Source organism: Cimex lectularius, unplaced genomic scaffold (genome assembly GCF_000648675.2).
Source record: "Cimex lectularius strain Harlan isolate CLEC.00 unplaced genomic scaffold, Clec_2.1 scaffold87, whole genome shotgun sequence".
Classification (NCBI taxonomy): Eukaryota; Metazoa; Arthropoda; class Insecta; order Hemiptera; family Cimicidae; genus Cimex; species Cimex lectularius.
Genome location: NW_019392768.1, coordinates 683,863 through 705,023, shown reverse-complemented (window position 1 = coordinate 705,023; position 21,161 = coordinate 683,863). Strand labels below are relative to the sequence as shown.

Here is a 21,161-nt window from a genome sequence, read left to right as displayed (position 1 = left end):
AAACACTTCTACTCGGATACATGTCTAATATTGTTTTACTGAGCATCATCAAAAAGTTCCATTAAAATTTGTGATCCCACGTCCTCTTATGACTAATTTAAAAATTGAAACCCGTTCTCTAATAAATATTTAAAATTGGATATATTGAGTATGACTATCTCAGACCACGACGCTAAAAAAATTGTTAGGTTCTGATTTTCTTGGTACAATTTAAAAAAAAAATCTTTTTCTTCATTTCTTTTTGTCACAAAGGGGTTCAACCGCAAATAAATTAGGAATTTTTATGGAGGATTATAAGAAAATAGATTTTACAATTTCCTAATTTTGTAAGACAAGTAATTTGTCCGTAGGATTATAAGAAAATAGATTTTACAATATCCTAATTTGCATCAGTCCATTGTTCCTTGTTATAATTCGGAACAATGGACGATTCCACTTTGCCAAACGGCCAGCTCCTTTCCTTATAAGGTCCAGACGCCGCATCCCTCGGCATTGTACGTGAAGGAACGGCATAATTTTCTTCCTTCTCGCCTCCAGCAGAAGAAAGGGTTCTCTTATTGAAAACTTCAACAATAAGTGCTGTTGACCTTAGAACGCCGGGTGAAAAGAAAAACTGAGAAAGTTATGGTTTTTTCTTAAAGCGCGGGCAGAGAAGACGTTGAGGTTTAAAGGACTACAACAGAAATACATCCTTGTAATAATAATTTATTTTTGACCTGTTAAAAATGGGCGATTCCTTTGAGTAAACTGAGGAAGAAAACCTTTGAAATATTGTTATGTTTCACAATCAGGTATCGATTCTGACAACTTTTCAGACCGATCACTCAAGCGAGACGGTGCAGTTATTTTGTATAGAATTAATTTTCTATATTTAACAAAAAAGAATAATTGGGTTACTTTTTGTCCGATTAATATTGTTTGATAGAGTAAAATATTCTTTATCCTTGTCAACTATAAAATTATGGGAAAAAAACAAAAGCGGTTTATATATTTAAGAGGGTTTCCCTCCCTACTAACTCCACCAACTTGACTAACTTGTTCCGCCTCCCCGGCTAATTATAAAATCCCACCCTTTCACATTGTTTATTTTTATGTTTCTCCCCTGCTGGAGTCGAACATCCGCTTTGAAGGTGGATTTATGAGAGGCTTTTATGACTTCACTCACTCCCTTTTTTTAACCTTGTACACAGTATGGTCCGTTTGTTTCATTTGTCTATCAGGACGTCAGATAAATATAAATCTCTATCTGTATAAATATATCAAAAATATAAACTTGGAGGGAAGTACGTTTGTAATTGCTATGAAGATAAAAAAAATTGTATTGTTACGACAGAGGAATAGATTAAGATATAAAATAAAAGTCATGGAATTCCAGCTTCATAAATAATTATCAAAACTATACGATAAAGTAAACTGCAAAGGATTTTAACCTCATAATAAATCGTTCTATTTTTTTCATTTTTATTTATTTTTATTCAAGACATAATAGTTTTTCTAGCATTCTATCTATGTCTAATTATCATAAATTATAAGCTACTTATTAAACCCTACTTTAAGTTATTCAGATATCGTGAGATGCGGTCGGGTGTGATGTAGGTTTCAGAAAAACATTTTCTTTATCTGCCAACGTTTCGATCTTTTATTGAGCCCTGAAGATGATCTAAATAAAAGATCGAAACGTTGGCACGATAAAGAAAATGTTTTTCTGAAACCTACATCACACCCGACCGCATCTCATGATATCTGAATAACTATCGATTAACGGTCACTAATCTCTACACCTTACTTTAAGGTTAGCTGTGGAATTTAATTTTTTTTTTTTAAACACAGTACATATTGGAAATATGTGGATATAGTTTTTCCTGGTCAAAACACTGGCTGATTAGCACTGTTCCTGGAGGACACATGTTCAGCCATCGTCAGCCTATGTAGTGAGTAGGGATTGGTGAGTGTAGAGAGTGCTGGAAAAATAGGGTTAGGATGGATCGAGAACTTGCTTTTAGTTAGGTTAGTGATGCAGTAAGGAGCTTTTCGACAATTTGTCCCAGGATTTTAATTATGTTACATTGTATGACTTGGCGATACCCCACAGTTGCTCTCGATATGCCCCATGTGGTCGTAGTAATGTTTTGTAAAGAGTTAGTTGAGGTTTTAAAACAGATATCGGTTCTAGAGGTTTTCGTACTCTTCCATGTCAATTGTTAATTGTTTTTTCTTAAGTCTTGTCTGGGAATACACGTCAGTCTGTTGTAATTTTCAGTGAAGAGACCGTTTTGCCAGTTAAATGTACACGGTGTTCATTTTACCTCGTTCAGACTTGACTTTTACTTTTTGAACCAATCTTTGAAGTTCGTTGGTGTTGAGGTTGCTTGGGTTCGGGTAGAAGACAAAATCGTCAGCGAAGCTGATGGTAAGTCAACAGGGTGGGACCTGGAATGCTCCCTTGTGGAACGCCAGCCTGTATCTCTGAGAAATCCTTGGCGCACCTCCTAAGAAGCGAACAGTTAAATAGGATTCAACGATAAGGTAGTAAGAAATGGGGAGGAATAATTTAAACAAGTAACAATATATTTACGTTTGAAATCTTTTCAGGGACTTAATTATTTAAAATTGTTTTTCTTAAACCTCTCCTTCTCTTCCACTTTGATAAAACTTATTGCTTTTAATATGTCTATTGTTTCTCACTTAAAAGTAAACAAAAGCTAATTTTTATTCAATAATTCATTAACTGGTAAGCAAGAACTTGGGAAGTTGGAAATGTAGAACGTTCAGTAAGCATTAGCAAAAAATATTCTTCTAAACGAATTATAACAAATTGGGTCAGAAGACATCAAAGGGAGAGAGGAGCCATCAAATAGGAGCCAGACATTCTAAAGAATGATGAAAACTCCTTCATAAAACTGGCTAATTCACTTTTTTCTCTCTTAGAACATCTAAAGAGATCCTTAAAAAAATTTGGGTTACACGTATGAACATTTTCGCAGACAATGGTTGCGTATTATTTTCAAATTCGAGGTCACTAGATAGGAATATGAACTGCTTATTGAATCGGTGACCTACCTTTTCCAAGTCGAAAAACATAAAGATTAGTATAAAATATAAAAAAGTTACTGAGTTAGCTAAAAGGCTTAAAAACCTCCGCATATGATAAATATCGAAATTAAAAGATCTTTTAGATTTCTTACTCTTGGTTTTTCTATATGAAAATTGCAGCTTGTTCGTCTCATGCCTTGCTAGTCTGTTTAACATAATGCCAGTCAAAGTTAAAAATACTTTAAATTACCTTTTCTAATTTCAAAAGTGTGACAATGACAATGATTCTTGATGTACAATATCTCTTTAAGGCTGCTCTATCTGGACTTTCTGGATGTCTTCTTCTTCTTCTGGACGTAAGGTTTACTGTTCGTTGACGTTAAATTTTATACCAGTACCAGATCTGGTGTATCAATTCAGCATGTCTCAGCCCTTCCTGTGCCAATTCTCGTGGGTTATTTTGACTTTAATTTAAAATTTAATTTTATTTAACTTAATTCATTCAAGCCTGAGAGTGACTTTTTTCAATGACAAGTAATGACTTTGGTGTGCCACTCGATTGTGGTTTTTGAAGAACTGGGATTTCAATCAACTCACAGTACGCCATAATTTAATATGACAGTTGGATTCCTTTTAAAATATATCAGGAAATTTCAGGGTTTCTTCTTGACTGTCGATAAAATTCTTAATAGAACCTGATCTGGTTGTTCAATCATTTTAATTGCAGCATGATCGTCTCAGTCATTCGTGGTGTGTGTTCTCGCTGATTTAATAGTCTGTGACTTTAGGTTTAAAAGCTTTTAGTTATAAATGTTTCTGTTTTCAATCTTCTAGCCGTCGAATGGTTTTTTTTCCAAAGACGAAAAGTAATGGACTAATGAGTTAGGTGTGCTATTTTACAGTGGTTTATGATAAACTGGGATTTCTATCAATCCATACCGCTCCATACAATAATAAGTCAGTAGGATTTCTTTTAAAATTAAATTTGAAAGACGTTTCATCTTAGCTGTCATTATAACTTTTAACAGAACGAGATCTGTTATTCAATCACTTTATTGCAGCTCGGTCGCCTCGGATATTCTCGGTCTAGTCTTGCTTGTTTTAATAGCCTGCAACCTATGTTAAAAAGCTTTTAGCTATAAATGTTTTTATTGTCAATCTTGTTTACTTATCTAAGTTGTAGATAGGTCAAGTTGGAATTATATTGCTGCACGATCATCAGAAGTCGCGATAATAAATGCATCCAACTCAGTAGGTACAAGACTGCGGAAAGCTTAGTAAAAACCAAATTTTAAAACTTGTTAAAACGTCCATTCACTTCGAATTTAAGTAGGGCACTTTCGATTACGCTCAATCTACATATTATGCGAAGAATCGTCTGACAGGGAAAATACGTATTGTGTATCCTTCCGTTCGCCTTGACTCAATTCGTCCAATTGGGCAGCCCCTGGGCAGACGGAAGCAATTGTTTCTAGAATTGATCGACCTATTCTCACCAGGGCAGATTTTCTGTTTTGATCGATACGGTTCAATAGACCGCCGGGTCATCGAGGACGAGACCCTGCTACTATTTTAACTTCTTTTGTACCGTTGCTTTTAACGTAACGTTAAGTTTTACCGGGTTGATCTCGATGATAATAGTTTTCATCTCAAAATATATTCTGCACTGTCCATATAAAGAATGAATCAATTATACATCGTTCTTCTTGAGACAATAGTCTAGTTACAAATGTTGACATCTCATCTAAAATATATTTGTATTAACTCTTTACTTGCACGACTCACATGCAGATGCAGACTATTTCTGTAAGGTGATAAAAATGGCTCAATCGACGCACGTGAACTTATTTCTATCCCCGCCGGATGTCAAGGGGTACCCGTGTTCTTTTAGTCTAAGACAGAAAATAACACGTAACCGTTTCTTCTAATCATTTTAGTGTCTGTTGTGGTATAAATCATTTTTACTGGCTTCTGAATTATTGTTTCGCCGATGAACCTTTGGGTCGGTGGCTTTTCGTGTCGTCGTGAACAATTTTCTTGTACGTTCTCGCAAAAAGCAATTTCACGCTGACGGCTCCTCATGCCGGTAATTCGCCTATGGGAAACATCGGACATTAAATATACGACGGTATAAGGATAAAGAGCATTCCATATCATTAATATCACTTTGGGACAAATTTCCGCCAAACGGACTTCACGTCCATAAATTCCACGTCGGAAATTTCTCCGGTCCTATTTGATACTCCTTTCAAACGTCAGATTAGAAAAAAGTGTATGTATTTAAGTTTTACATTGCTTGAAAACTTGTTTCTAATTGATATCAATCATAAACATCATGAAGTAATATTACTTAATATAGAGATAATGCGACATAAATGCCATAAATTTTTGTTTTATGGTTTAAGAGACCCTAAACCACACTTTATAATGTAATTATTGTGTTGCTATCTTTTTGCCTTAGAAAATGGAATATGGAGTAGCATAACCAATTCCTTTGTGGTACATGGTGTAAATAGCTTTAAAACATGCCTGCTTTAACTAATTTATGTTCAATTATAAACAAAAATTCTGATATAAAATTATTATTTAATTCATATAGAGAAACAGTGATGTAAATCGCATAAAGTACTGTATTTTATGGTGTACTGGCCTTAGCACTTATCAGTGATTCGGAAACTCCAAACTACAGTAGAAATACGTTTATCCGGACTCGAAGGGACCGGGACTTGTCCGGATGATCGAAAGTCCGGATAATCCGAAAATATGTGATTTTATTAGTATCTTGTCATAAAAATGGAAAAAAAGCACATAAGAGTGTGAACACTTTTATTCATATATCATGTAACATTTAAAGTAATACATAGTTTTTATTAGTTTTATTTTTGTTTAAGTCCGGACATGCGTTTCTCGAAAAATTTATACGTACAAAATACCTAACAAAAATATACGTAATAAATAAAAACCTTTTCAATGGTAGCCAACATACGAACAACACTACACAACAATTTCTAGTGTTTTAAAATAGTATACAATTTTTTATTTAATTAATTAATTTTTTTTAACAAAAACGACTGTCGGCCTCTCCGGCCTCTTCGATCATGTGAATAGTGGAAGGGCGATTTGGTGACCTTTACGAATTTAGAACGACGAATTAAAGGTCTCATAGTTGAATTATCAATTTAAAAAAATTAATATACATACGTTGAGAATTATGAAAAATGTAGAAAAAATGTGTGGTGTTTAGTGACCGTTAATTAACGATTATTTGGAGATCGTGAGACTACACTACTATACCAGACCGCATCCTACGCAAATAATTTATAACAAATATTTTAACAAATGGGTCCGGATAATTCGGAGGTCCGGATAAACGGTTTTCTGCTGTATATACACTGTCCATAAGAAAACCCGACCACGAAAAAATGTCCAACTTTGAAAACGCAACTTTCTTAGCCTAAGTTACAGGCCTGCCCTAGGTCTAATTTTTTAGGCAATTTTACGCTGAACAAAATGGCTTTTTAAATGTTTTCCCAGCTTCAGCAGTAAATTCAAAAATTCTGGACACATGTCAATTTTTGTACTTTTGTTATCGACAGCAAAAGGATTCCTCATCCCAAAAGGTCAAAGTAAGAAAAAATAAATATTGTAGCAACCCCGTTCACTTTTTTGAAAATGTCCTCGGAATACAAGTTGTTGAACGTAAAATTGGCAATACCAAGACGGTTCAAACTTTATGCATTCTCAAAAATCGGGAGAGTGATAGGTATTTTCATTTCTAATACGGTTGACAAATAGGGCAAAGTGGAAGGTGACTGACCAATTGAAAGCTTATTAAAATTTAAAAGGCTGAGCAAATATGCATTTTCAAAGTAAGTTCGCCATTTTTTCGTGCAAAAACCAGGCGGTCGGGTTTTTAATTTTTTTAAATTTTTTTTTTAATATGAACCTGGAACATTACCGTCTCGCTAGAGAAAATGGCGCAGGGTGTATATTAAGGTTTTATCCTAACTTATCCCTAGCACTTTCTGTTAGTGCATCCATGAGAAGATATTGAATAATTGTTTGACTTCATAAAATATGTTCGTGTATCTTTTTTTAATGAAATATTCAAACTAATGCAATGCGTTATATCTTTATTTTATTATTATTATTTTTTTTTGGGGGGGGGGCTTACCCTGACCTCCCATAACCACTTATTTAGGCTCAATGAGTAACTATTTAATATATATAAATTATGCTTAAATTTTTTACCTTTTTTTTTTAACTGGAAATGCAATGGATTTTCTTTGAGTTATTTTGTATTGGCATTAACGTTTCCCTAATTTTCTAGTAGTTGAGGAATGATAAAAAGTCCAAGTATGATTTTGATTAAATTTTTACTTTTATTTTTTCAATGATAAAATAAGCGTTGAAAAATTTGCACGTTTAATAATTTATGTATAAAATGGGTAATTTTTTTTGTACATTCAATCACATGCTATGCCGCTATAGGAAACGTCATGATACGAAAAGTTTGGTATACATCCTCAGCGCCTCGTGAAAAAACGTGCCTACTCGAATTGCGAATTGCCTTTAAATACCGGGTTTTTGGCCTCGGTAATGTAAAAAAAACAACTGGCAAATTTTTGAAGATTTCCGTCGAGGTTGAGCCGTGGGAAGGACGGGGATTATATAACCGGGCGTATTCATCATTCACTGACCCATCTCCCCTTTCCTTAGGGTAGATCGTGACCGTGCCAGGCCAAGGTCGGGACGAAGGTGGAACAATGCGTTTCGCATTGTTTTACCATTCAACTGGTGACTAGTTTCGGCTGGAGTTCCGGCTTTAGGGAAAAAGCGTTTGTAATTTTTCTTGGGCGATCCTTTTTTACTTGCTCGCTTGGCGAGAAAGATCATCAACTTTTGGCCAACGTCGGAGATTCCATTGACTTCTAGCCGGTTGCCAGTTTCATAATTATTAATCATTGCTAATTTCACGCAGGTTAGGTAGATTATAAATCATACAAACCCAATTATAACTATCAGGTAATTAATCGCTTAATTGTAACAGTAAAATTATAAATTTTACACTTTAATGTTTTTTTAAAAATTCGACATAAAAATCATCTAAATTCTTTGTCGCTTATTTTTGAAGCCCTAGTATACATTTTTGACAGATATTTTTGAAGAAGACTAAGAATAACACTATCAATAGAACTTGTCTATTTAGAAAATTAGACCTATTCTTCTTGTCCAAATAGGTTTCTTGTAATTTTAAAGATCATTCACAATTTTAATAATTAATTAAACTATCACGTTTGTAATCGCTGGTATGGCAAAATTACAGAAAAGCTAAAAAAAGAAAAAAAAGGCTGCGTATAGGGCATACTCGATGGGCTTGTGTCTGTTATAATCGGAAAATGTCATGACAGATGGCCGCTTTGAAGAAAGGGAAAATTCACATTACAACGGAACATAATTGGACGAAATTAGAAAAAGAAAGGATGAAACGATTTGTTGTCCGTCGTGAAATTTCAGTTAAAAACAAAAAAAATGGTTAAACACTGGTTCAAATTATATAATGGAATTAACTGATGATCTTTGATGATCTGAATGCGCAGATAAACATTGAATAATTTGTCTCTGGCCGGAGGACTTTGAACATAGAATATACTGAATGTCTTCATCTTACGATACCACGGGTCAAATTAGATGAATTGATATACAAACTACTGTAAATTTAGAATTGCATTTTTATTATTATTTTATATANTATATAATGACACCTTTGACTTTTTGACACTTATTGACCTCACTTTTCCTAACCAATTTTGCTGTTTTAATATAAAAAATATTTATTCATTAAGTAACACGATATAGTTTATACAAATTCTTCAATCTAGTATATACAAAACAAGTTGTAGGCGTACCACCTCTCACCACTCTCTATGAGGCTCAGCAGTAGATTTTATTAAATTTAAATACAAAGTCATTTAATAATTAGTGTTATTCAAATATGCCAGGACATTGCCGTCTCGTCACAGAATATGGTGTATATTACTGTTTGCCTTTAACCTATTCCTACCGTTTTCCTACTTGTCCAGCCATTAACATAAAGGTTTTAAAATATAGGCAAGTAAAATAGAAAAATTTTAGGTTTTGTTAATTTTTTTAAACATTTGTAAAGTAAAATTATAGAACATATTTGTAGGTTTAATAACATATAGTCGTTATTTGGGTATGCCCAGGACATTGCCGTCTCGCCACAGAATATGGTGTATATTACGGTTTTGCCTCCTACAGGATATTGCCGACAATCAGTAGAAGAAGGCTGAGTGAAGATTTTGTCCGTAACCTATCTATACTGTTTTTGTAGTTGTTTAACAATTGAAATACCGAAAAAGTAAGATTTCTTGAATTCTTTACTGGTCGCTTGTTTTGCAAATGGGTTGAAATTGTTTATACTTTAAATAACAGAACTTTTTAACGCATATCTGGGACATTACTGACAAGCTATAGAATATGACTTAGGACGTATCTTAAGGTCTTGGCCCTAACCTATCCCTTCCATTTTCATAGTGGTTTTGTAATGAATATAGACAAATTGTAGGTTTTCTTGAACGAACTGTGTTCCTTAAGAACATTAAATGGAATTAAATTGTCGAACTTGTTCGTACATTTATTTATATACAATTGTTAAAGCATAACTGGGGCATTACGGCCAAGCCATAGAAAATGGCGTAGTGTGAAGGTTAAGGTTTTGTCCTTAACCTGTCCAAACTTTTTTCTACTTGTTCAGCAATTAAAAATCCCGAAAAATATAACATTTCTTGAATTTTGTACTGTTGGGTTGGTTTTAATCTATTGGGAATGGAAATTGGTTGTTGTTCCTACTTAAACAGATTTTTTTGGCACGTCGAGGACATTATTGACAACCTACAGAAAATGGCGTAGGGCTTATATTAAGGTTTTGGCCCTAACCTATCCATAATATTTTCTAATTGGTTGAACAATTCAAAAATTTTTTACTTTTAAGTTTTTTACTCTTCGTTTTCGTTTGTTTTGTCTATTGTAAATGTAATGTTTGAAGTAATTTGTACGTTCACAACTGTTTAATTGTAAGGTTTAGGACAATACATAGAATATGGTGTAGGGTGTTTGATTTCTACTCGTATATACCCTCCACACGTTGTGAATGGTTAGGGATGGTTAGAGCCTAACCTAAAATCTGTTTTTATTATATAAATATTTTATTATTGGCATAATAATTAAACAAATGTCGCGTTAGTGTTTGTAATATATTTAACTGCTAATTTTTTATTTACGTTACTTGTAATAAATTTGTATTGAAAAACAAATCCTTGGCCGGCGAGGAAGCAAATTTGTGCAGGTATGTATATTTGCACAGACGTTTTGCCATAACGGTACACCTGGACCAGAGACGTTCTTGTACGCCGTAGGCAGGTCAGTGGCCGTGCAGGCCATGAATGGTCTTTAGTTATCGATCTTCAGCTGGTGGGGGCGGCGCAGCGGCGGGGGCGGGCTACCCTTTCAGTCCTTTGCCACCCGCAGTCGAGCGGACATGTGGTGCTGCTCAAGGATCAACTCTTCCGAACCATTTCATACCATTTTCGAAGGTGAGCTTGCATCACCTAGCCTTTATCCACGCTTCGGCGAACGTTCATTGCCTGAATCGACAATGGGTCCTCTACAAAACCCGCTTTTTCCCCTGGCAGACTTAAAAAAACACCAATATGGATTTTTCTGCCTACTTTGCTATTATTAGGTTTGTGTATGCCCACATTCACTTTTTGGATACTTTTTTTTTTTTTTTTACGAAATTGCAAAAGTTGTGCATGCAAAAATCATTTATTCAGAGCAATATAGTTGAAAAGGCGCAGCTAATTTCATTCAGTGTAGTTCGACATAATTGAAAAATTAATTTAAAAAGTTAATGAGTTGTGAAACAATTTGAATGGTCGAGTAGTAGAAATTGGCGAAATCCGATTGGCAATAAGTTCATGAATTTGCCATTTTCTGTGCTTTCTCCCGGTGTCAAGGCTTTTTCTTGAACGTGACTCATCGCGTACCTTCCCAGTCGATATCTGACCACGTGGATTGGCCCTTTAATATTCCTTGTCTGGCGATGCCTTTTTTCCTTTTGTTCTTTTATTGCACTACCATTTCTCCTTTGCAAAACATTAGAAACCATGTACATTAAGTAAAGAAATCAGAAGAATATTAGAAGAAGAGCATACGACTTATGCTCGATTTGTTCTTTGCCCTTTATCCTTTTCGTATAAATAATTAATGAATCATTTTATCCCGTTGATAAATCCAAACCTGAATATGTGAGAGTAAAAGGCATCATTTCATTATTTTTATATGCATATGAATGGATTCATTTATGGAAACATGGCCCACCAGACTCAATGGTTAATTATTGCAATTTAGATATCAGCTGCACAGCTTTCTGGCGGTACCTGATTTTGATTGTGAAACTTTTTCTATATTGACGTTGACATTGTTAAAAAGTCGATTATTCTGGTGTTTACATTACTAGCGAAAGACTTTTTTAGGAGGCTGAGTTGTTGAGTAGCCTGACGGCACAAGGTCTTAATTAGGTGTATACGGTGTAATGACTACATCGAACGGATTTAAGTAGTATTGATTAAATTTTTTTTGCTACAGTTTTGATTCATTTATGTTCCATTTGTATTGAGTCTTCGCTCGGATAAGGTCTGAAGGAGCAAGGTCCAGGACTATTGGGTGAATAACGTAGAACTGGGTTCACCCTTCGGAAAGCTGAAGCTTACCTAGATGGTCATTTGGTATCTCGAGATTGTTTACAAGCCTTCTAAACGTTTAAGTATTTTAGTGTATGAATAGTTGTTTTCTTAAGGAAGTGGGTCTTTGCCGGGTCGAGGTGACGTCTGAAGGAGCGAGGTGACCATCCCTAAAACATCTTCTACTCCAGTGTTTCTCTCCTACAGTATTAAATTTTATTTTTTCAAGATTAAAGATTAGATTAGATTAGGAGTCGGCCGCTTTACGACCCACGCATCGCGACCATTATTGGTGCATTGTGCATACAAGATTGGAGGAAGAATAATGTGAAGGGGCAAGGTCTGGATTATTGGGCATGTGCGTTAGAAGCAATATTCTATCTTTTAGAGTGATTTAACATACTTTATAAAACGTCGTCTTTTACATTAAGCCTATTATAAACCGTTTACGAAAAATGTAAAATTTCTTGATTTTTTTTTACTGTTCGTCTTTTTGTCTATTGGGAATGCTAATTAATTGAAGTTATTTGTCCTTTTAATAACAAATTTTATTTTGGCATATCTGGGATATTACAAGCCATAGATAATGGCGTCAGGTGTGTGAATCTTTCCTAGTGGTTAAATAATTAAAAAAACATTGAAAAAATTAGTATTTCTTAAATTGTTCATTGTTCGATTTGGTTTATTTTGTATTTTGGAAATGTAAGATGATTGTATTGTTTGTACTATTAATAAAATATTTTATTTTGTCATATCTGGGACATTATCGAAAAGCATAGAAAATGGCGTTGGGGCATCACACCGTTTTGGCCCTAACCTACACTTACTGTTTTCCTCGTAGTTTAACAATAAAAAAAATTTCCTGACTTTTGTACTGGTCACTTTGGTTTGTTTTGTCTATTGGCAACGTATTATGTTTGTATTGTTAATGACAAATTTATTTTTGGCATGTTTGGCACATTACTGCAAGACCTGCGGTTTTCGTCTTAACCTATCCCATACTATTCGTCTCTTAAATAAGTAAGACTGCTCCGACACTATTCCATTTGTTGGAGTGCTTTAATATATACTATAAACGTCTGTTACTGCAGTATTCACGGTTTCTACTGCATGAAAGTTTCTCCATTATATAAATGTTATTTGATTCGGATGAGGTGGTAGATTGAAGAAGCAGGGTCAGAATTGCAGAGTGGATACGGTAAAAACTCAGTTTCGTCCTCCAGAGTGCTATAAAGTAAAGAAATGACTGTGCTTAATTGTTCAAAATCCATTTATTATCTCTATATCCTCAAGAGAAAACAAAAATAATAAGAAAGCATTATACTGGTAAAACTAGCCGAACACTTTCAACCTCCCCCATATTTTATTGATCTCCAAAAGTTGATATTGAAGGTAGAACGTTACACTTTTCGTACGTTTTGTCAGAGGAATTCTTAGCTCTTAATAAGATTTGGAAATCTGGTGTTTCTCAATTTTTGAAAGCCGAGAAAATCCGCCGAAACCGTGATAATGCGGAATGACGGGGGAGGGTGTCACGCCAAATCCGTCGGCGTGGTTATTGCGCGTTTCTGGTAAGGACGCAACCTTGGGGTCGTGGTCACGAAAGATCTGGGTCGGTCGCAGAAATCGATAATACGCTTTTAAATGATGTTTGAACTTAATATCGAGCTCGATACTGTAAAAAATCCTATTGTCCGGAGGTGATGGGGTATCGCAGCATCATAGGCAGCTAGGCATAATGAAACTCATTCCAGTAAAACCTGTTGCTTTGGGGACATCGTGCACCTAAACATTTGTTAATTAACGCTAAAAGTTTCCTAATTTAATTGCAGTTACACGGTGACAAAACTCCTCGGCAAAATCGAACATTAATTTGTATTCCCCCTAAAACCAAATTATTTGATCATCTTATACTCTTCAAATTTTACAAATAATTAAATGTAATGAATGGCCTTAGAAGGCAGTTTTATGTATAGATTATAAGAAAAACCAGAAGGTGTAACAAACACAAAACTGGTGGTTGGCCAAACACGTAACCTTCATCTGCCGAAACAGCTATAATTAACACAAATGCCAGTTAATTTAATTGTTCCATATGTCTGTTCACAATATGAGTAGGAAAACGCAGTTTTTCAATGTCGGTTGCCAACTACATAAATATTTAAGATTTAAATTTAAGTTGTTTATTTATAGAAGGCTCTAAAACAAATAATATAACTGTATTGTTGTCAGAATTCAAGACTATATGTTAAAAATCATATTGAGAAGATTTTTCTATGTCCATACACACACACCTCTCAGGCACATTCTTTTCCACCGTCCCACACCCCTCAGATAATAAACACACTATGATGTATGATGTGCAGTATTGGTAATTAACTGTTATTTGATGTGGGCGCGCGTGAGTATGTGGTGTGTATGACTGCCTTTATGTTTTGTCGATTAGTTTTCTGATGGTCTAATATATATATTTTTTTGTCTGGCTGTTTCTCTTTTGCGTTAACTCATTCTCTATTTATATCTCAGTATTTCCCTCTGTCTCTCTTTCGTTCTTTTTCTTTATCTCTCTCACTCTCCCTTCCTTCTCATTTTCTCTCTCTCTCTCTCTCCCTCATTCCCGCTCTATAATTATTTCAATTTCTCCGCTCTCTCTCTTCGGTCTCTCCCTTTTTATATCTCTTTCCTTATATCTCTCTCCCTGCCTCTTTCTGTATCCCACACTCCTTATCTCTCTCTCTCTCTCTCTCTCTCTCTCTCTCTCTCTAATTATTTCTACTTCTTCGCACTCTCTCTCCTCGGTCTCTCTCTTTTTATATCTTTTTCCTTATATCCCTCACACTGCCTCTTTCTGTCTCCCACACTCCTTCCCTCTCTCACCCTTCTCATTTTCTCTCATTCCCGCTCTATAATTATTTCTACTCCTTCGCACTCTCTCTCCTCGGTCTCTCTCTTTTTATACCTTTTTCCTTATATCCCTCTTCCTGCCTCTTTCTGTCTCCCACACTCCCTCCCTCTCTCACCCTTCTCATTTTCTCTCATTCCCGCTCTATAATTATTTCTACTTCTTCGCGCTCTCTCTGCTCGGTCTCTCTCTTTTTATATCTTTTTCCTTATATCCCTCACCCTGCCTCTTTCTGTGTCCCACACTCCCCCCTCCCCGCACTCTCACTGCCTCTCTGCGCGCTCTCTCTCTCTCTCTCTCTCTCTCTCTCTCTCTCTCTCTCTCTCTCTCTCTCTCTCTCTCTCTCTCATTCGTTCTTTGCCTTCCTCTCTTCTATTCTGTTCTACGTCAGTCTGTCGTCTCAATCACGTCGAAACAATTTTAGACTCTATTTCAACTATTATTCACTATTATAAAGTTATTGTTACTGTATTAGGTTGCAAATTAATTATTTAATTAATTAATTAAGGATAACTGCGTGCTAAAAAAACCTTTCTCAAGATGTCAAAAAGTTCTAAGTAAGGGAAAAGTAACTTAAGTGCTTTACGCAATGATATTAGGGAAAATCTGAATTTATGTCATGTCACCATTCTGTCCAGAACAATATTTTGTAATGTAATGTAAATTATTATTAACATGGTAAATTTTTATTAACATGTTAATTAACCTTCCATTTCGTGAAAATTGGATAGTGGTTTTCTATCTGTCACATTTTTTTGTAACGTGTAATTTTCTTGAAAACTAGAAAACAATTTGGTTCTGATACAGTCAAGGTTCATTCATTTTGATTTTGTTTTTGTACACTTTAACCCTTTGTGTCTACTTTAGATTTACCCGTATCGTTTGTCGGGCTCATGCTGACAGTAAAGTTAGTTTTCTAATCGGAATTCATTTTGACTTTTTATCATTCAGAACGAGCCATCTGCTCCCGGAAATAGCAAAGGGCAGTAAACCAAAGGCTGGCTCATTCTGGTCACGGGCGGTGATTGTGTTTGCCAAGGCTTGAATCATATCGCCAAATCCAGCGAGGGGAATTATTAAACTGGGGGGGGGGATTAACTGTTCATCATTTTATAGTAAGGTACTTAAGAAATTAAAGTTTTCCCTCATGTCGTACGTCAGAACTACTCATATTTTCGTTTCTCCGTAACGGTAGAACTGTAATCTATTTTGCATTAAAGGAATTTAAAATTCGGAGGCTTTTGACTTCGTACAGGGACTTTTAGGACGTATAGGGTATTAGAAATTTTGAAGTTGAACTGGGCCTGAGGTACCCTGTATAATTTTTCTCCAAAAAAAGTAAAACTTTGAAACTAGACTAAAAAATATTAAATACGCATTTTTTGGTATCATTTTCGATTTTTGCTCTGCCTATCCTTTCCGTTTCTGTCTACTAGGCAAGTTTATCAGATAAATTATACATATCAACTGCTCTTAAGAAGACAAGAACAATTGGAAAATTTACAAAACAATAGACAAGTATTACTCTGTCGACCAGCATTAACCTTTCATAAAGAAACTGAACGTAGGGAAAAAACACAGGCCTACTACTGAAAATGGCGGGAAACTAAAACAAAACAGCAAGGAAAGACCGATCCAGTCTACAGAATAACTTCAATACCCTATTTAATATATATATATACCCCAACCCCCCCCCCCCAAAAAAAAAAAAAAAAAAAAAAAACCGACAACCTGGTTTTTGCATGAAAACATATCCAACTTTGCCTTTTAAGTCACAGATCTGCGCTAGGTCTCATTGCTTTAGAAACATTTATGCTGAACAAGATGGCTTTTTAAATGTTTCTCAGCTTCAGTGATTCAGCAGGAAATTCAAAAATTCGGAAACATGCTAACATTTGCACTTTTTACTAGTAATTAATGATGACCAACTTATAAAGTATATTTGCTCAGCGTTTTAAGTCACAGACCTGCGCTAGTTTCCGTTTATTAGACGGTTTTACGTAAAACAAGACGGCTTTTTAAATGTTTTCCTAGCTTAAGTGATCGTCAGTAAACTCTAAAAACCGATAACATGTTAATTTTTCTACTTTTTATAAAAACTTCAAATTGTGCTGTGTAGCCAGGAAATCGTCATGGAGCGGCGCCATACAGAAATCGATAGGAAATTTTAATTATCTTTCTATTGGGTCACCTTCCACTTTGCACGTTTTCTCAACCGTTTTCGAGTTATTCTCGATTTTTGTGCAAAAAACGTGGTTGGACATGGTGATCATGGAAAAAAGCGATCACCCTCCGGTTTTCAAGAATGTATAAATTTTGAAATGCCATGTTTTTGCAAATTTTACCCTTTACAACGTTTGTCCCTAGGACTTTTTGAAAAAAGTGAACGGGGTAGCGACAATTCTTACTTTGACCTTTTGGGATGCGGAATTCTTCTGCTGTCGATAAACGCTTGTTTGCCTCAAAACGGAAATTCAACTTTTCCTTCCCATTTCACGGGTGTTGTGGCAGTTTGGCATCGAATAAAATGTTAAAACAATAGGTTTATATATGGTAAAATGGAGAGAGAGAGATAGTGAACCGGTTTTTCCATGAGTATAAACAATCAATAAATCACGTTTAAGCTCAAAAGTCTAAAATAACTCTCAGAAATGGGGAAAAGTGGAAGGTGGAATTGAAAGCTTACTAAAATTTCCCATCGATTGCTACAGTGCCCTGCTCCAAGGACGATTTTCTGGCTCCACGGCTCAATTTGAAGCGCAAGTCTGTGAAAATATTACATATATTATAACTTGGCCATTTTTTTTCGTGCAAAAACCAGGTGGACGGTTTTTTTGACGGGCAGTTTATATAAATAATAAAAAAATAAAATAAAAAATAATGTATTCTATTTACCAGGATCACTTTTTATTAACTTTATATAGTTCCTCTCATACTTTTCATATTTAATGTACGTAATTTGCTTCGCAAAATTAAAGCAAAAGATGTGTCTGATGATCCAGGTTGGTTATTCTCTTTCGTGTCTGGTCCCGTTTTAAAATAATCATTAGCCCAATTCATAAATAATTATTAAAAACCTCTTAAACTGGTAAACAAATAACTGACTCATCCACTTCATCCTGTCTTGAAAGGAAGTGTGTCGATTTTGTATTCATGAGCCGTACAACAAGTTTTACTCCGGTTCAGGGCTTACTATGAAAATTTTATTCTACGTTTTCTCATTTTGAAAGAATATTTTTTCTAAAGTTGATTGTCGCTTTGTGTGGCCCAATAATATTTGACTTGAATGCTCCAGAAATGTGTGGGCGAATCAAAATTATTTGAGCCTTTTAGGCTTAATTTAGTTTCGTCCAGTTAACTGGTAAAACTTCCCTGAATACTAATTGAGCTTGAAAGAAGCTAGAAAAATTAAGAAACCAAAAATATTACAATAAATCAAGATGAACCAGTTGTTTTTGACAACCCACGAAATTGGCCGTTTAAGTTATATCATGGAAATGTTTGTTCTCTGCGAAATTATCTATATTTTGTACTTCTGCTTTAGTTAGTTGATTTCTAAAAAAAATTTATTTTTTCTGCTTAGTAATAGTTAACATTTGTATTATTATATACGCGTTTGGGTATTATTAATAATGATTTATTTAATCTCTTTTTTTACAATTTAATTTAATTTTTGTACATTCGTTTATCTGTTTTGATTATTGGTAAATTATATGATTGTTTTTAGCTATTTTTAATAGATTATATCAAATCATTGTATTCTTGTATGTACAATTGATTTTATCAGTCAGAAATTGTGGTCTTATAGCCTTCTTTCATCTCTAATCAGCCACATACTGTCACCTCAATTTGGACATTGCAAGAAAAATTGGGAAAACTAGAAATGGACGATTTTTTTTTCTCGGCAGAAACCCGTTAACAGGCCGCAAATAAATTGTGGCCGGTCGTTTTTTTAATTTTCGTGCCCCTGCGGTTTATTTTTTAAGCATCGTCTGTGCTCCGGTTAGGTCACCCATTAAATAATTGTAGACCCAAAAATCCAGGATGCGCAGGTCTTAAAGAAAAAAAACCCGTGATCTATCCTTCTATAGATTTTTGTAAAAAATTATTTCTTTAAGCCACTTATTCAATAACCTTTGACTTAAAATAAATATTATTTATACAGTCAATATCTGGGGGAAAATTCGTATAGCTTTTGTTACTCTATTGACCCTTCAAAACCAGCGAGAATTGACGGACCAGGATGATCAGAATCAAAGTATAGGTTACTGCATTTAATTCAAGTTTCAAATTTTCCAAGTTCTCTTAGGATCTATTATTTACAAACAATATTTTTTAAAAGGAGTTTTCAAAATTTCCAAACCAAATGCATAATAAAGATTTTTCATCGAGCTTGTTTGGAGACAATGTATATTGAAAATGCGACATGTCCCTGATGATGATAAAAGGATATCCCAATTGCATTAATTGCTGCTGTTCCTTTCGGTTTTAACTAATGTTTAATCAACTTAATTTTACGAACCATCCATTAACCCTAGTACTTACTATTTAGGACTAGTTAGTTGAAACGGCATTCGTTGTGGAAGTCAAATGACTTATTGTTAAGTAGGTTCGAGTATTATTTTAGCAAGAAACAAAGATATTCGTTTTCTGCACCCCAAAATAACCTGGAATACAAATTTTGAGGGAAATAAAAAAATCAATAAATTTTTCTCTCAACATTTTCGTCTTGATCAGTTGCCTACTATTTTAAAACTAAAATTTTAGATATTCACTCATTCATTTACTCTAGGCTATCTTCCTCATTCACTCATTCATTCATTTACTCACACATCCTTTGTCTTGCTTATTGGTTCATTCACTCTCTTGCTTATTTATTCAATGTCTCGCTCAGTGACTTTCTCATTCGTTCATTCATTTATTCACTTTCTCTACTGCTTATACATTCACTCACTCACCTTGCCTGCACGTTCATTCACTGCTATCATTAATCGTAAGAGAGGTCGTTCGCGACCTAAATTTGTAATATTTTTAAATAAAACGATATTTATTCATCATTCTTGCTCATACGTTTACTCACTCACTGGCTATCTTGCCCATGCATTCATTTACTCACTCACACTCTCACTCTCTTGCTCCTTCGTTCACTTACACACTCTCTCATTCATTCTTTCACTTCATCTTGCTCATATGTTTACTCACTCAGTTTTTTCGTTAACAGTAAAAGAGGTAGTTCGCCACCTAAATTGCGATTTTTTTTAAATACACTGACATTCGTTCAATCTTGCTCCTCATACGTTCATTCACGCACTAGGTGTACTTCTCATTCATTCACTCACTCATTCGCTTGCTCGCTCGCACATTCATTAACTCTTTTTTTCTTTGATCACCCAACCGCTTATTCAGTAAAATGATAAGGTAAATTAATCAAAAAAAATTTTCGCTCTCGTCTTTTAAAGCAAAATGTCTGTTCAAATGAAGATAGGTATAATGTCTTTTGATAGAGAATTCGGGTGACCCTTTCACCCACGGCTTCCTTTGTAAGCTGAAAAATTCGTGTTTTTTTTGTTTTTGTTTTTTAATTGACAATATTGTTTGTTACAATTTCTTTATTACAACACCGTTTGTTTAACACAGTTGCTTTTTGGCTAAGCATTGCCCATGTATTATTGTCTAAAGTTTTCTTAATAAGGTATTCTTCGTTTCTTGCTGAAAAATTATATTCATGAATTTTTTGTTTGATTGCTTAAACTGTTTGCCTAAATTTCATCCTCTTGACTGAACCGTGATTTTTTACATACAAGCGACCATTTGTTGTCTGTTAATTCAACGAAGTTTTCAAATATTTCATTATTTATAGTTGACAAACCCTTTTAGTATTTCTAGTATAGACCTTATAGTATAGTCGAATTATGTTTATGCTCATATGTTAACAGTTCCTTTGTTTGTATAAATGGCTGATTAAACATTTTATTATAGTCTTATTTTCTTGTTCAAATTAGAATTTATAGAGAGGGAGAGCTATTTAATTTTTCTGCTTTGTTTAATAAACAATAAAAGATTAACACATCTAAATAAAATTAGTAACATACGAAGAAAAACAGTAAACTTATTGTTTATTATACGTTTTATTTTTGTATTTTTGATCAAAGCAATGTTCGTGTAGTGAAATAATTTGGAATATTAAACTATTTATGTCTGTGATTGTAAATAGTCTTGTCGAACTGCTTAAAAATTATGAACATTGTTTTTTAAAATATATATATATCATTTTAATTCATTTGGACGCTCAAATATGTAATTATGAATAATTCTAACAGGGGAGAGCATAAGATAGCATCTAACCTTACAAGATTAAAGATACATCATATTTAATAGTTTAATATACTCCTCATTGAAGTGTGCTTAGAAAAATTGTCACATTGTCAATGATTTAATGAGCAATTTTTTTCTTCAATTAA

The 21,161-nt window shown here is 34.3% G+C and overlaps 1 protein-coding gene across 9 annotated transcripts in view; it reads left to right on the top strand.

Annotated features, from left to right (window-relative positions):
• LOC106667768 (ensconsin-like) overlaps positions 1–21,161 on the top strand; it is a 296,020-nt gene that overhangs the window by 42,152 nt on the left and 232,707 nt on the right. For 3 of the 9 annotated variants that reach the window (XM_014395933.2, XM_014395928.2, XM_014395923.2), the window contains exon 1: positions 10,580–10,649. The exons of the other annotated variants lie outside the window; for them this stretch is intronic. In XM_014395933.2, coding sequence (XP_014251419.1) covers positions 10,595–10,649 — 55 coding nt within the window. In that variant the 5' untranslated portion in view covers positions 10,580–10,594. Of the gene's footprint in view, positions 1–10,579; positions 10,650–21,161 lie in introns of those variants that run through there. 9 annotated transcript variants of the gene reach the window in all.